The 18,031-nt window shown below is 42.0% G+C and overlaps 1 protein-coding gene across 1 annotated transcript in view; it reads left to right on the plus strand.

Moving 5' to 3' along the window:
• Positions 1-18,031, plus strand: part of CCDC162P (coiled-coil domain containing 162) — a 108,287-nt gene that overhangs the window by 69,273 nt on the left and 20,983 nt on the right. The window contains 4 exon segments of the mRNA XM_078370895.1: positions 750-768; positions 9,036-9,154; positions 11,681-11,873; positions 14,503-14,630. Coding sequence (XP_078227021.1) covers positions 750-768; positions 9,036-9,154; positions 11,681-11,873; positions 14,503-14,630 — 459 coding nt within the window.

Genomic DNA, 18,031 nt, shown 5'->3' on the forward strand with positions numbered 1-18,031 from the left:
TCCTTACAGAGAAGCTCTTAGAAACCCCTCCTTGACATTGCTATATGTATCTTGTTTGCCTCTTTTCTGTTTTCCAAGACTTAAAAGAAAAAAAAAAAAGACTCAAAACAGAGGTAGAAAAAAATTTCAAAGAGCTGAACAATTAAAAAAAAAATTTATCCTTCTAAAAACCTGCTTGCCCCTTAGTGCTTTTGGTGTTTCTGGAACATATTTTTCTATAAAGTCTATAAAATGCCAATCCTGGCCTGGCGTGGTGGCTCATGCCTATAATCCCAGCACTTTGGGAGGCTGAAACAGGAGGATCACAAGGTCAGGAGTTTGAGACCAGCCTGGCCAACATGGTGAAACCCTGTCTCTACTAAAAATACAAAAATTAGCCGGGCAAGGTGGTGGCACATGCCTGTAGTCCCAGCTACTCCGAAGGCTGAGGCAGGAGAATTGCTTGAATCCAGGAGGTAAAGGTTGCAGTGAGCTGAGGTTGTGCCACTGCACTCCAGCCTGGGCAACAGAGCAAGACTCTGTCTCAAAAAATATATATAAATAAATAAAAATTAAAAGTTCAATCCTACCTAACAAAATGCCAATAATCAAAATTCACATTAACTCCCTTTCTTTGGGAATAAAGTTGAGAATGCTTACATTTTGTTGGACTTTTGTAGATACTCTTGTAATATTTTAATCTCAATCTCTAGAGAGTTTATTCCTGAAGATAGAGTTTAATGTAAATTTTATCTTCTTAAAAATCCTAGATTGAAAAAATCGATTTAGGTACCAAACAAATGCTATTCTAACTAGTGTGACCTCTGACTTATGCTTGCTGTGTAAGAGTGAAATCTTACTGTTAATTGTTGTTCATATGCACACAGTCTAGAACAGCACTGACCAGCAGAAATGTAATGCAAGCCACATATATGATTTACAATTTTCTAGTAGCTACATTTTAAAAAGTATAAAGAAACATGAAATTTTAAATAATATAATTGTTTAGCCCAATGTCTGTAAGATACTATCATTGCTACATATCAATATTAACAAATCATTAAGCAATTGTACATTTTTGTATTGTCTTTAAGATCTGGTATATATTTTATATACAGATAGCACATTTTAACTCAGACAAGCCACATTTAAAGGGCTTAACAGCCACATGTGGCTAGAGGCCACGTTTAGTGAACAGTTCAGCTCCAGATATTGGGAAATATTTTCTTATTTTCCCAACTCAGTCACTCAGAGTCTTACCTTCACTCAATCTGCGGGACACACACAGACTTCCTCTTATCTTCCTTTAGCCCTCTGCCCTCCTCCCTGGGTCCTAGCTCATCAAGCCCAATTATTTTGGCCCGCAGTAGAGCTAGAGAGGAGAATTAAGACACTTGGAATACAAACATGCTGTAAAACAAATCCATCTTTCTTTTACTAATATTGATCCAGCCACAGCTGTGGCATGTTATTATGCTAATGGATATTTTTGAAAATGTTCTTACCAAAGAGCCCTTTCTCAGTCTCTCCGTTCTGGGTTTGGGTAGGAGAGAGAAACAAAGGAGGAGAGGATAGGCAAATACTGTCCTGCTGTATTCTTTGTAGAAGGAACTTCTTGGGGAAATACATTGATTGTTATTATTATTTATTTATTTATTTTGAGATAGAGTCTAACTCTGTTGCCCAGGCTGGAGTACAGTGTCATAATCTCGGCTCACTGCAACCTCTGCCTCCTGGGTTCAAGTGATTCTCCTGCCTCAGCCTCCTGAATAGCTGGGATTACAGGTGTGTGCCAGCACACCCAGCTAATTTGTTTGTATTTTTAGTAGAGACAGGGTTTCACTGTGTTAGCCAAGATGGTCTCAGTCTCCTGACCTTGTGATCTGCCTGCTTCGGCCTCCCAAAGTGCTGGGATTACAGGCTTGAGCCACTGGGCTTGGCCCTATTTATTTATTTATCGAGATGAAGTTTCTCTCTTGTCACCCAGACTGGAGTGCAGTGGTGCAATGACGGCTCACAGCAACCTCTGTCTCCTGGGTTCAAGCAATTCTCCTGCCTCAGCCTCCCGAGTAGCTGGGATTACAGCTGTGCGCCACCACACCCAGCTAATTTTTGTATTTTTAGTAGAAGCAGGGTTTCATCATGTTGGCCAGGTTTGTCTCAAACTCCTAACCTCAGGTGATCCACCTGCCTGGGCCTCCCAGAGTGCTGGGATTACAGGCATGAGCCACCACACTCGGCCTTAATGCAATATTTCTTTCCTATGCTTTCATAACTGATAAGAATAACAGTGCTTATTTTTGTTCTTAAAAGTTCCTAGCTGCTATTATTTTAGTGTGAGACACTCAAGGAAGTGGCCTTCTGTCGGTCTTTAATAGGACCATGTGGTTTAGCTAACCCCGTGGGTGTGGCCTTGTCAGTATTTACACCAGGATATCCAGCTCTGGACTGTGTGATTCATCCCATGGAGGGCACGGGAGGCACAGATATTACTCTGTTGGGTTGAATTCACCTGGCCCAGGGCTGAGGCTGCTGGGAGCAAACCTCTGGGCTTACCAGATCTCAGGAAAGCTCCTAAAATGGAGACCCCTTTCCTGGGCCCAGTGAGTTTGATCCCATGATGAAAGTCTTGGACTAGTAATCAAGGAATGTTTACTCAACAACAATGCCAGAAAAAAAAGGTATCTACCATCTGTCTTGGACACTTTGTCACTCTGTGAGCCTACTTAAAGGCATGTGGCAGAGAGGAAAGGGCCCCAGAATGAGAGGTAGCAGCCTTTACCTTGCTGTTGACCTTGAGTGTGTCTTCTCAGGCATGGAGGCCGGATACCCTGTGACATGTTCAGGATCTGCCAGGACTTGACATGCTGGTAGCAGAGGCTGTTGTGAGGAAGTGGTAGGAGATGAGGCGGCAGAAAAGTGGGCCCGATTGTGAAGGGTTAGACTCTCCTTAGGAAGGGAAACTAATTCCAGGGTTGATGGGGCAACAGAGAATTTTTTTTCTCTTGAGACAGAGTCAAAGTACTGGGATTATAGGCATGAGACATCGTGCCCAGCCCATTCTTTTAAATGGGAGAATGGCTCACTTCATTGGCTTGTAAATTTCCAGAGGATCTTTGTCTGTATATAATCACATTTATTCCCTTGCTTGAAGTCCTTCGTGAGTTTCCTGTTTGTCGCAAGACAAAGTCCAGGCTCCCTGGTGAAGCAGACAATGTTGGCCACAATCTGGCTGCTGCTAACCTCTCAGACCTCATTTCTCTCCCCTGTCCCTATATGTCCGTCCTTAGGGAGCTGTGCCTAGATCTCCCCTCAATGGGCAGAGCTATCCATACCTCTGGGCTCGCCTGTCCCATCTCCTCTTTAATTGGTAAATGTGTACTCTTATCCAGAGTCTGCTCAAATATCACCTCTCTGGGAAGCCGCCCTTGACATCTCCATGCAGACCTAAGTGCTCCTTGCCATGACTTATCTACTTCCCCTATAGCCCTGAGCACATTGCTGTGCTTGACTGTTGGCCCGTTTGTTCCCACAGGCTGTGAGCCTATTGCTCATTCATTCATTCACTCATTCCGCAAACATTCTGACCAGTAAACATAACCAGGCACTGTTCCAAGCACTGGGGATTCAGCAATCAATAAAAAGGGCACGAATTCTGCCATCATGAGACTTTTTTCTTGAAGAAATACAGACATTAAATAAATAAGTAAGTAACATATATAGACTATTCAATGATTTGGCATCAGAGCTTCCACAGACTTCCAGAACATATCTGGATGTATTTGAAAGGTACAACTGGCATGATTTCCAGATAGAGAAGTCAAGTTTGATTCCAAAGCTTTGGCCCAACCATTTGGAAGTTTAGAGTTGCCATCAACTGAGATTTGGTTGAAGCAGATTTGTTGGGAAGATCCGGATCTCAGTACAAGACATGAAAAGTTTGAGATGCTTAACGATGTTCAGGTGGCAAAAGGTGGTAGAGAGTTGGATATATATCTTTCACATTGTAGGTATCAAATGTTCATTTGTTAAAAGAAAATCCCTGCCTAGAATGGTTGTGAGGTACAAAAAGAATGGTTGTGAGGTACAAAAAGACCATGTACATGAAGGTGCTTTGCGAAGTATATCATGCTGTTCAAACGCAGAACAATTAGCTGTAATAAGAATAATATACGCTACAGACTAGAAAGCAGAGCAGAAAATATATTTGATTTTCTTTTTAAAAGATTGTAGCCAATAGGTTGAGTCATTTACCTAACACATTTTGATGGGATTCTTAGGCTAAACTATTATTATCCAAAATTAATGCAAGATGATTTAGAAAAAGGAAAACTAGTCAAAGAAGTATTGTCTGTATTGCCAAAAGGCCTAAAATTCACATTAACAAGTGATGGCAGAAGCCACTATGGTCAAAGGAATGACAGGCCACCAATTTTTCTATAGTTACAATATTCGGCAAATAGTTATCTTGGCATCAGTTAATTTTCAAACTAAAAACATATGAATCATTGCAAAGGTCATATTATTTCTTACCCCAGCAGATAATTATTGCCCTCTTCCTTCTGCCACTCCTTCAAACATAATATTGAAGGATCAACTCTCTAGACCACAAAACCATTAGAGGGAGGGTCTTCCACATGACTGTGGAAAAAATGAAAATAAACAGGAAATAAAGAAACATTATAGTAACTGAGCCATAACCCTGCATGAAGCAATTTGGTCATCTGGTCTTTAAAGTGCATCCCCTGTGGCATAAGTATGTATTTCAGAGACACAGGACGAAGGGAGGAAGAGAGCAAATTATGGCAGAAAGAGAAAGAATATGTATGCCTAGATAAAGGGTTTGGATGACGGGATGTGCATGCGAAAGTGGGAAAATGACCATTTAAATAGATGAGGGCGTTAGAGTTGGCATCTTGACAATACTATTGCTTTTCATCAGCTCAGAACTTAATCCAGTTGCCATTGCCTGAAAGTCTTATAAAATTCTGCCGTACAAGAACTTTGGGAAAGGTCTTTTCCAGTACCGTGGATAAGGTATAACACGTTAAGTTGTTTCTTTCTTCCTCAAAGGCCAGCTCATTTTACATAACAAGAGACAGGAGCTAAATGCTAATAGAAACCAACGTGGTAATTTATATATCTTAGCTGTTTGATTTTTTTATGGAATATGTCATTTTCTCAGCATCTTTTCTATTTTCCACTGGTACTAATCATTTTGTAAGAAATCATAATTTCCAGTGGGGCGCAGTGGCTCTTGCCTGTAATCCCAGCACTTTAAGAGGCCGAGGCAGGTGGATGGCTTGAGGTCAGGAGTTCAAACCCAGCCTGACTAACATGGTGAAACCCCGTCTGTACCAAAACTACAAAAAATTAGCCAGGCACATTGGTGCATGCCTGTAATCCTAGTTATTCAGGAGGCTGAGGCAGAAGAGCTTGAACTCAGTAGGTGGAGGTTGCAGTGAGCCAAGATTGTACCTCTGCACTCCAGCCTGGGTGACAGTGAGACTCCATCTCAAAAAAAAAAAAAAAGGATAATTTCATTTTGGAATTCTAGTCAAAGGAAGCTACTAATTATTAGAAAGTTTTATGCTTAAAGCATAGCGAAAAGCAAAGCAAAACAAAAGACACTGCTAGAGGAATGATGAGCCATGAAGTATCCTTTCAATGAACTATTATGAGCTATAGCTATTATTTAGAAATGCTCACATTTACTTATTAGAAGATGTCTGTGTTTCTGTTTGAATGGTTAAGAAACAGCACATAGAAACTAATTATACAACCATAGAAGTGAAGGGACCCAAAGAGCAACCCCATCCACCTTTCTGATATTGGCAGTTAACAATCTAAGCAGATGATAATCTGCCCTGTTTGTTAAGATTCCAAAAGTGTTCCCATGGTTGTACGATAGGCAATGCCACATGCACAAAGCAGTTGATAGGTCTTCGGAGAGCCAGGATATGACTGCTTAAAATTTATAGATAAAAGGATTCTAGGCCGGGCACAGTGGCTCACGCCTGTAATACCAGCACTTTGGGAGGCCGAGGCGGGTGGATCACGAAGTCAAGAGATCGAGACCATCCTGGTCAACATGGTGAAACCCCGTCTCTACTGAAAATACAAAAAATTAGCTGGGCATGGTGGCACGTGCCTGTAATCCCAGCTACTCGGGAGGCTGAGGCAGGAGAATTGCCTGAACCCACGAGGCGGAGGTTGCCATGAGCTGAGATCGTGCCATTGCACTCCAGGTTGGGTAACAAGAGCGAAACTCCATCTCAAAAAAAAAAAAAAAAAAAAGGATTCTATACAACTAATTTCTTAGCATAGTTTTTATAAGAGTTAATAGATGTAAGATGAAAGACTGGGAACCAGTCTTTCCACAGTTTAAATGACTCATGAATAACAACTAAGAAAATCAGATTTTTTTAAAATATAAAAATATACTCTCTATATATATATATTTAAAAGCAGAAAATAGGCCAGATGTGGTGGTTCACACCTGTAATCCCAGCTCTTTGGGAGGCTGAGGCAGGAGGATTGCCTGAGGTCAGGAGTTCGAGACCATCCTGGCCAACATGGTGAAACCCCATCTCTACTAAAAATACAAAAATTAGCCAGGTGTGGTGGCACACGCCTGTACCTAGCTACTACTCAGGAGGCTGAGGCAGGAGAATTGCTTGAACCCAGGAGATGAGGTTGCAGTGAGCCAAGATCATGCCACTGCACTCTAGCCTGGGTGACAGAGTGAGACTCATCTCAAAAACAAACTAACAAAAACCAGAAAATAACAAGTGTTGGTGAGGATGTGGAAAAATTGGAACCCTTGTTCACTATTGGTAGAAATGCTAAATGGCATAACTGCTATGAAAAACAGTATGTAGATTCCTTAAAACATTTAAAATAGAATTTCTATATTATCCAGAAATTTTACTTCTGGCTATATACTCAAAAGAAGTGAAAGCAGGGGTTCAAAAAAATATTTGTACACCTAGTTCATAGCAGCATTATCCATAATAGCCAATGGAAGCAACTCAAGTGTCTATCAACAGACGAAACAAAATGTGATCGTTCCATAGTTATTATGGAAAATAATTCCTCCTGAAACAGAAGGGGAATTCTGACACCTGCTATAAAATATATGAATCTCGATGGGATTGTGCTAAGTAAAACAGACCAGTCACAAAAGGACATTGTATGAGGTACCTAGCATAGTCAAATTCATAGAGACAGAAAGTAGAATGGTGATTGCCAGGGACTCGAAGGATGGGAAAATGGGGAATTATTGTCTGGTGGGTGCACAGTTTCAGTTTTGCAAGATGAAAATAATTCTGGAGATGGATGGTGATGGTTGCACAACATGAATGTACTTAATGTCACTAAATTATACATTAAAAGGAAGATGATAGATTTTATGTTATGTGTATTTTACAATAATAAGAATAGATAGATAGATAGATCTATAGATAGAAGAGAGAGAGATGGATAGAGAGAAATAGACATCTAGGCCAGTGTTTTTTAGCCACTTTTTCATTATGGCTTCTCACACAAATACCCTTTTTTGACTTCTTTTTTTCCTAATCTCCCCCTACAAAGAAATGTTAACACCAGAGATATGCCATAGATGTGCTTATGTGCAATGTGTGTATCTGTGCTTTATATATTTAAAAAATGAGATGTTTTTTGTCCTCCAAGAACCACTTTCCATTCTGAGCATTCTCCCCCTCATATGGAATGTATTTATTAGGCTATGGTGACATGAAATCAGAATCTATGAAGACAAAACACAGGATTTTTGATGGGCATATATTAAAAGCACAAGTAGAGATTACAAATCGTAGACTCAAAGAAACCTATATGCACAAATATAAAAATCATTCATACATTCTTTTACTTAACAGATATTTTCTAAGCACCTACTATGGGTTAGGCCCTGTGCTAAGCAATGAGAATAAAATGATGAACAAAACAGACATGTTCCTTACCCTTATAGTACTTTGTAATCCAGTGGGTGAGACAAATACTGGTCAAAAAAATCACACAAATGGATGTAAAACAGGGATATCAAGTTCCTCAAAAGAGAATGAGAGATCCTTGGTACTATGGGGAAGCTGGGGCAGGAGGGTTTCTAAGGAAGTGATGATTGAGCTGAGTTTGGAAAATGAAAAGGATTTAATTAGGTAAAAAGGAGAGGGAGACCATTCTATAGAGTGGGAGCAGCCTGTGCAAAGCACCTGTGGCCAGAGGGAGCATGGCACCCATAAGAAACCAAAAGAAGACAGGAGTGGTTGGGGCACAGAGATGAGGTGGAAGGTGATGCACAATGGAACTTAGCTCTAAGTTTCTCAGCCTTGGCACTAATTGATAATTTGGGGCTTGATAATTCCTGTCCATTACAGGTTATTTAGCAGTATCCCTGGCCTCTACCCAGATGGCCGCAGTACCTCTTCCTAAGTCATGACAACCAGAAGTACCTCCAGACTTGGCCAAATGTCCTCTGGGGGGCAAAATCACTCTCAGCTGAGAAACACTGGACTAGAGAGATGGGCCAGATTGTTTGACCCTGTTAAGGAGTTTTGCTTTATTCTGTGGCCAATGGGAAGCCTCTTAGGGATATAACAGGGGGAAGGGGGAATGACATAATCAGAACTGTATTTGTAAAAGATCCCCAGCCAGCAGAGAGTAAAATGGAGAGGAGGGAAAGCCCAGGCCAGAGGAGTCATGGATAGACCAATTAAGAGGCTAGGCCAGTTTAGAAGGTCCTAGACTAGTCCTCATGAAATATAATACCTTGGACTAGGGTAGTGGGTAGTGGAGATGGGAAGAAGTGAAATGGGATAGTTCCCTGATTTCCCCTCGTAGGATGTGTAACAGGGATGTTGCTTGCCTGTTCAATGGCCCTGCAGCTCAAACCCCTAGGAAGAGCATGCAGGTGCAGAGGCCAGAGCAAGTGCTTTGGGCTGTCAGCCCCACCGTAGTGTTTAGGGGTGGGTGCCTGCAACCCCAGTCTTACAAATCCCTTTCAGCTTTGCTGTCTGCTTGAGTGCTAATCTGATCAGGAGACCCTCTAGCTTATCACAATGGCAGAGGACCAGTGTGACAGCTTTCTGTATCCCAAGCTCTTCCCCAGTGTCCTGGAAGAATCCGATCACATGCAGGCTGGAAGGATGAGTGCAAGGTTTTACTGAGCGGTGGAGGTAGCTCTCAGTGAGATGGATGGGGAGCCAGAAGGTGAAGAGGTAGGGGAGATAATCTTCCTGGAGTTCAGCCATTCTTGCAGGACTCCTCTGGACGTTCAGATGCCTCTTCCCTCCTTCTCTGCCATGCTGCCCTGCTGCTCTCTGCTGCTCTCCACTGCTCTTTGCCTCTCTCTGCTTCTCTGTTCCTCTGCTCCTCTCAATGTTCAGTCTCTTGTGTGTGTGTCCGCTAAGATCTTGGGTTTATATGGGCACAGGTTGGGGGAGTGTGGTGGGCCAAAGTGGTCTTGGAAAATGAAACACTCAGGCACAAAAATGGGAGTACCTGTTCTCACTTAGGTCTGAGGGCACAGGCCCATGGGTGGAGCCCTCACCAGGAACCCCACCCTTCTCTACCCAGCACTTCCCTGCCCCACCTCCCATATCAGAAGTGGATGGATTTGAGAGACAGGAAGTAAAACTAACAGGACTTGGTGATAGATTGGACATGTAAGGTGAGGCAGAAAGAGACGTTGTGCTAGAGCAAGTGGATGGGTGGTGGTGCTATTTAGTAAAACGGGCTGGAGATAGCCTAGGTTTGTGGGGGAAGATTTAATGATTCCATCATTGTTAAAATTGAGGGGGCTTTGAGGTGCCCAGGAGCAGTTGCCAAATAGATAATTGGATGTGTGGTCCAGAGCTCTAGGGGGTCTGGATTGGAGGCATAAACTGGGGAGCAAATGGTCTAAAGGTGGTAATCTCAGTTGTGAAAGTATCTGCCACCTCCCAGGGAAGGAACAGAGGAGGAAAAGAGGAGGTCCTAGGAGGCGGCTTGAGAGTGGCCATCATTTAATGACTTGGTAGAGAAAAATAAATACACTTCACAGTGTCAGTCCCAGATGCCCAGAGAAGAGAGTGAGTCAAGAATCAGGAAGCACTAAATTGTGTCAGATGCTCCTGAGAGATTACATAAGATGATGAAAGAAAGTTTGTTGGATGTAGAGCAATGGTCGTTGTTGGTCTTAGTGAGGGTGGTTTGGGTGGTTTGCTGGGGCCAAAGGCCATACGGGAATGGGTTGAAGAGTGAGAGGTGAAGAAATGGAGGTGGAGAGTGTAGATAACCTCGTAGGAGACTGGACAGTGAAGGGAGGCGAGCCACACAGTGGAACCTGGGGAAGGGTGTGAGGAAGTTTCACAATCAGAGGGACGTGTGCACATTTCAGTGTCAGGAGTCCAGCGGAGAGGAGTGGGATATCCACGAAGGAGCAGGACTGCTGCTGAGGTGGGAGGCAGTGGCCCTAGAGAAGGGGGCAACACTGTCCTCCACCTTGCGGAGGAAGGAGGAGGGAAGAGGTGTGAGCCTGGTGGGTGGCGAGGGGTGGCAGTGGGGAGTGGTGCACTGGAGAAGTTCCTGCTGGGAGTAAGAAGAGACTACACCTGGGAGGGAGTTCTGAGGCTTGAGGAGAGTGGAGAAGTTTGAAATTGTGGTAATTATTATTAAAATAATGATTCTTAGAGAATCTAAGTGGATACTCAGTTTTCCAAGAAAAGTAACATTATGATTGAAATACTCCTGACTTGTATTAGATTCCTGGGATTGTCAAAACCAAGTACCACAAACTGGGTGGCTCACAACGACAGAAGTTTATTCATTCCCTCCTAATCTGGAGCCACAAGTCCAAAATGCTGTAGAGGAGATCCTTCCCCGCCTCTTCCAGCTTCTAGTAGTTGCTGGTAGCCCTTGGCATTCCTTGACTCACCCTCTAATCTCTACCTCCATCTTCACATGGCCTTCTCTCCTATGTGTCAGTCTCCAAATTTTGTAAGGATCCCAGTCATTGAATTAGGGACCACCATATTCCAGTATGACCTCATCTTAACTTGACTACATCTGCAAAGAGCCTATTTCCAAATAAGTTCTCATTCACAGGTTCCAGGTAGACACGAATTTTGGGGGACACTGTTCAACTTAGTACATTACTAAGCCATGAAACTGTGCTAATGCATTTTAGAAGTACTTATAGAATTAAAACAAAAATATTTTTAACTAATGTTGAAGGATTCCAAGTGCCTCACACTCACAGAGTCACATACTCCTGGCAGCTAATGTAGTCTCTAGTGTCTCCATGGTCTCCATGTTACAGATGAGGAAGTGGAGGCTGGGAATAGCTGAATGACCTGCCCAGGATGAGATCCTGGCAGAGCCAGCACCTGAGCCCGGACATTCTGACTTCAGAGACCACACTAGGCTCTATCCCTGCCTTTCTCCAGTGGCTACTGGATTTATCAGATAAACAAACTAATCAACTAGTTATCCACCTCAGGAACTACCTCTTCCTGCCAACATTCTTTGTTAATATATGTTTTCTGCATACAGCTTTTTATGCTTTTTATACATTCAGAATATCTGCAGCTTCATACAGGCAGCCCACTGTGTGGGAACAGAAGCCTGCTGCTTGTCCATGTGGGATGGCAAAATATAGCTCTCCCTTTTCCAGTAACATCTGGGCTTGGCTTTCTTTCCCCAGGTCCACAGCGTCCAATTCATGGAGTTCTTGGAAGTGGAGAACCAGGGTAACTCCTACAGCACGAAAGCCAGCTGTATCCACACCCAGGACCAGCAAAGGGTGCAAGTCACGTATGAGGAAGCCCTGAGTGATCTGTAGGAACTAGAGGCAGTGTTCCTGCTTGTGGCCAGCCATTACACTGAGAAAGAAAAACGTGAGAAGTCAGATTAAAAAAAAAAATCAACTGCCCAAATAAACAAAAAACACTAAGGGCTCCTTTTTAATGTTCTCCATCCCAAAATATAAACACATATCCAATAGTATCTGAAAATTCAATAAGCACACACACCCTCACCCCTAAAATACATTCAGTTTAGAAGAGCTACAGTTCTGTTTCCAGCTCAAGCCCCGCTTCTGATAGAGATGGTGACTACTCTTTCAGGGCTGGGTTGTAATTCTTGCTGTGGTTCAGACTCTGCTTGTTGACCAGGGGCATTTCTTTTCTTTCTTTCTTCTTCTTCTTTTTTTCTTTTTTTTTTTTTTTTGGCAGCAGGAAGTTTCCTTTATAATGGCGAATTTGATGATACACAGTTCCAGAGGAGGGCCTCAGTCACTGGGCCACAGGAGGCAGCTGGAGCAGGGCTGAGAGGATGACACACTCCAGGGCTCATGTCACACTGATACGTGAGCCAGGAATGACCACCCATGTACTCCTAAAGTTCAACCCACCCAGAAGTTCAGCCAAGAATTGTGCTTTTAATTCTTCACATTTAGCCACTGAAGATCAAATCCACCATGATGACAAGATTTCAGTACAATAGGCTCTTTCCAGTCATGACAGACAGAGATGTCCAGGCTCTTAACAAGAAACAAAAGTTCCTTTGAATTCTCTTGCAAGGACTGAAGAGATAAATGTTTTCTTTGTGATCTGTTGAAATGTTTATGTAGACTTTAAAAAAACAACTAACAGTCCATTCTGTGCTGTTTCCCTGGCAGGTTTTTCATGATCTGCCCTTTGATAGCTAGAGGGGTTGTGTATCAGGGAACAAGGAATTAGGACACTTTAAGCAATAAGAATCCTAGTGCAACACTCAGAAGTAGATCGTGGGCCCAAGGGGGCTGGAAAGGTGGGTTCAATTGAGGAGCAGGGTGTGGCCTTCTGGGAAAGCCTAGGGGAGACAGGGACGTCAAGGAGCAGGGCACGCCCAGTTCCTTCCTTGCTCTCCTGAGGTACAAGAGACAGCACGGCCCCTGCATTTTCACCTCTCAGGGCTGAAGACCCGACTTCTGACCCTTCACCCACTCTGGTGACCTGCACGCTAAGTTGGGTAGTCTTTGACTAAAACAGGCTTAAGCCAAGAATTGGGATTCGACTCCCAGGGGCATTTCTGCATCACCCACTGGGTTCAGGACCCCAAGGGAAGGAAAGTAAGCAAGTGAAACAAATGACTTTTCTTTCTAAGTGCGGACCTTGAGGAAACTGCATTTAGCAGCAGAGACAGCCCTGGGTTCCTATTAGGAAACCACCAAGATGCAAGAACATCTGGCCAGGAAAATGCAGACAAGCCCCAGAGGAAGGAATCGTTACTCAGGGTAATCAAGTAACCCATAACCTGTATTTTGTCTTCCTTTTGGCATCACTCAAATTGATCCAATTTTAGAAATGGATGAGGTAAGAATATTCTTTTGGGATACTATGACAGCATTGGAATTACATTTGCAAAGAGCTTAGAATTTCTAGACACATTGCAATACCTAAAGGGAAACTTAATGAGGGTTTGTGCTATTTTGTAATATGTGTAGACTGTAATTAAAGAAAGTTCACACCGATGTTGTTACAAAATGCTGCTCAAAGAAAGTCTGACAACTAACTTTTCAGATCCCAGACAGAATTAATTTAATGTAGCATTGGGCTCTTTGTCCTATCTTTGCCATTGGTATCTGAATTATAGTACACAATGATGGCATCCAACATTGCAGGTATTTACTTTCAGCTCTTAGCTCTTATTTTTACTGGTTATCCTACATACTAATGCATCATTTTGTCCATATTAATTTATAATACCATGCAAGTATTTCTAGCTGCTTAGAATTTAATTGGATTGAGATACTTAGTCAGTAGTCATTTAACCACATGGGCATCGTCAGTTGAACTGGTAAATATATGGTCATCTATTGTGAAATGATTTCCCAACTGTTGTTAGGGAAGTTCTTGATCATCTTTCTGTTGCTTAGTACCCATGTGATAATTATTTAACTGAAATTTCAGCACATGAAAATATCTTATCTTTGTATATTTAATTCTGAAATAGAATACTTAAAAATATAAAGCAATAATAATGCCGGTAGTGAAAAATAACAATAAAGTAAAAAAAAAATTCAGCTGAATAATGAAAATGACCTTCATTTATTTAAGTTAGTAATTAACGTAATTAAGGAATATCTTGGAAAGGTCTCTGAAAATTTTTGACTTGGCTAACAATCATGGAAATACCAAGTCAAAGTGAGTTTGTTGTGAAGCCACCAGGGATTTGTTTTTAGAGAAGGAGAAATGTATGCTTTGCCTTTAAATTGTGGGTTTGAAGACATTTTAGCATAGATTACTTGTTAACTAAATTTTGATTCTATTTCTAAGATTAGTCTTTAAAACTAAATTTAAAAAATAATAACAAAAACTCCTATTGACTTAGAAGTCAACAAGTATGAACTCAGTGTTCATCCCAGGGACTGGTTCAGTATTTCTATTTCTGAGATGGAGCTGATAATCCAAGGGTCACATTTCTAATTGGAACAGGTTCCTTGGGAAGACCATTTCTAAATGTTCTCACCCTCTTTTCTACCAGGTCACAAAGTGGGCACCCAGCCAAAGAGTGGTCAGGACTGGGCATGGGCCCATGCGGGTGTGGCCAGATTTGCTGTGCTGTATGACATGTGGACTCGGGAAGCAGCTCTTCTGGAAAACAAATACCAGGTATTTTTGCCTAAGGGACAAAACATCTGCTAAAAAGTCATTCTTACAAAATCCAGTCATTTTTCTTTTCTTTTCTTTGTAAAACCCAGTTGGACTTTTAGAAAAGCTCTCAATCAAGAGAATAATTATTTTATTTAAATAATCTCAGCTAATTATAAGGATATAAAAAATTTTATTTTCTTTACTGAGTTTCTTCATCACAAAAAACAAAATGTGAAAGATAATTTTTTATCTTACAGGTATAATTTGTTAGAGGGCTATATAATTCCTTCTTATAATATGTATGCTTTTAGTGAGAATGGATGATGATTTCATTCATGCTCATTGTGCAGTCACAGGGACAATGCTCAGTTTGCTAATCACAGACAAACTGACCTGATCATGGCCTTTAGAAGTGTATGCCACATATGGGTAGGTGAAAGAAACCGGACAGAGTGCTGAGTGTGATGTTATGAGGGTGAGTTTAAAGCAATGAAACAGCAAATTACTAAATCATCACTGTATAATCAATGGTTCACATCCCAAGAAAGAATGAAACACTGCAGGGTTACTGCTCTTCATTTGTGCCCTTAGCATGGATTATCAGCCCTTCTAATAATCACCGATTGTTAGGTGTTTACTTACCAAACATTAAGTATTTACTCTGCCAGGGACTGTTCCAGCCATTCAGGGACGTATAGATAACTAAGATCTGTATCTTTAAGGAATTTATCATCTATAAAATTGATTCAATCTCCAAGCAAAAATTATAACCTGATTACTAACTGCTTATAATTGAGTACATTCATGAGTAATGGGGACTCAGCAGAGAGAGAGAGAGATTTGTCCTGGGGGAGGGGGAGCACTGTTGGGGTACAAGAAATGCTAGAAAGTCTTTCCAATGGAATAGATATTTAAACTTGATACTAAAAAATTAGTAAGATGTTGTGTGGGCCGGGCACAGTGGCTCATGCCTATAATCCCAGCACTTTGGGAGGCTGAGGTGGTCAGAAGTTCAAGACCAATCTGGCTAACTTAGTGAAACCCAGTTTCTACAAATATACAACAAATTAGCTGGGTGAGGTCATGTGTGCCTGTAATCCTAGCTACTCAGGAGGCTGAGGCAGGAGAATTGCATGAACCTGGGAGGCGGAGGTTGCAGTGAGCCAGGACTGCACCATTGCACTCCAGCCTGGGAGACAGTGTGAGACTCCGTCTCACAAAAAAAGAAAAGATGTCTGGCAGGGAAGAAAAGATTCTTAAGCAGACGAAACAGCATTAGAATGTCAGGGGAAGTGAATGGGAAGGACCATTTTGGGGGATTTTATTTTGAGAAACAATAATTAAGAAAAAACAATTTGTAAGAAACAAATCTTACCTTCTTGGAGGATGGTAGGAAGACTGCTGTGGCTGGGGATGTAAAGGCATGAGGGGTGGCAACAAGCCACACATGTGTTTTGGGTGAGGCCTGTAAAGGACCTGCTAATCATAGTATTTTAGAGTTTAACTTACAAACAAAGAAGAGTCATTGGTGAATTTCTATAGAGAGAAATATAATCACAGCTGTGTTTTTAACAGCTATCCTGGTGTAAGTGAAACAATGGATTGGAATAGAGAGCCCCTGAGAAAAAAAAGGGCAGTTATTGCAACAGTGGCCTGAAACGTTAGGAGGGGCATACAGTGGCGATAGAAGAATAGAAAGGCAGAGAGGTGGCGAGAGAGGAAGGAGGAACAGACCTGAGAATACTTTGCTGAAGTGGAAATGGCAGGATTCGAAGACTGGATCTGGTAGTTGGAGTGAGAGAGTAAATGTGGAATTAAAACAACTTCCTGAGGGTTAGGGAGGAGGCTATTAACTGAAACTGAATGCAGGAGGAGGAAGAATGTCTTCACAGGGGAAAATAACATAGGCCCTAGGACAAGGCATTTGAGGGGGTTTGCTGAAACTCAGGTGTGGATGTTTCATGGGGAGCTATAGATTTGAAGCTCAGGAACAGTTATGAGCTGAGGTATGAATGTGGAGGTTGAACCACAATGATGAATCAAAACAACTGGGAAAAGATAGAGATGTCTGAAATGCAGCCCTAAGTAATATACCTAATTTTTTTTTTTTTTTTTTTTTTGAGATAGATTCTGACTCTGTCATTTAGGCTGGAGTGCAATGGCACAATCACAGCTCACTGCAACCTCTGCTTCCCAGGTTCAGGCAATTCTCATGCCTTAGCCTCCCAAGTAGCTGGGATTACAAGCACATGCCACCATGCCCAGCTAATGTTTTGTATTTTTAGTAGAGAAGGGGTTTTGCCATGTTGGCCAGGCTGGTCTTGAACTCCTGACTTCAAGTGATCCACCAATCCTTCCAAAGTGCTGGGATTACAGGCATGAGCCACCGCACCTGGCCCCTGAGTAATATACCTACATTTAAGGGGCAGGTCACGAAACAAGAAGGAGTAAAACTAAATAGGCCAGAGAAACAAGGAAGAAATAGTATTGTGAGAACCAACAGAAAAATGAGTTTTAATTAGGAGGGGATGGTTACTAGTGTGGAGTTCTGTGAAATGTCAAGAAGGAAACTCCTAAAAACCAAGCAGATTGGTCAGGTAGTCACTGGCATTGTAGGACTCTTTCAGAAGCAGGGGTAGGGGGGTGGGGGTGGAAACCAGGTTATAGTGCACTAGGATGTGGTCAGAAGATGGGGAAATGGAAACGTTTTCTTTGAATTGTTTTTCTAGAATAAATGGTTCACCATTTCATCTACTCTCTGGTTGCTCTGTTACTCCTAGAGATGTAAGTCACCTGCTCTTTGGAAAACAACTGGCTGGGTTGAAATAGTGCAAGCCTTGGACTTTGAAAAAATGTTCCTTTTTTCAATGGGAACTGGCCTCTACAGGATTTGTCTGGAGCCTTAATCTGCCAATTAGAACCTTAACCAAGTGAGTGATTTAGATGCACAGTGTAGTAACTGGAAAGGTTGTATGAAATGTAACTAAGACCGGAGCCCTAAACTCCACAAGTGTATCTGTCCAGGCATGAATTTGAAACAGCACCCTGCCCCTTTCTGTACTCTCCCCACATTCCCTTTCAATGCCTCTGGGCCTCCTGTGGAGACCCCTGCAGGCCCAGTAGGACTCAATGACAATAGAAGAGGAGGAAGGCAGAGAAGACTGAAAAACAAACCAATTTCTCCACACTTCAGCCTAGGATTCATTCTGTGCTAAGGTGTCAGATCTGTCCACTAGTTCCTCCTATGGCAAATGAAACAATTTTGACTTAAAAACATTTGGTGAAAATATCTTCCTCATTTCTATTCCGAGAATAAATTCCCTATAGAAGCTATCAGTGCCAAAAGTGTAAAATACGGCCAAGTCAGAACTTTTGTCAAAAGAGCCTATATTTAATGGATAAGCCAGATTTCTATCTAA

This window comes from Callithrix jacchus, chromosome 4 (assembly GCF_049354715.1).
Source record: "Callithrix jacchus isolate 240 chromosome 4, calJac240_pri, whole genome shotgun sequence".
NCBI classification, from domain to species: Eukaryota; Metazoa; Chordata; class Mammalia; order Primates; family Cebidae; genus Callithrix; species Callithrix jacchus.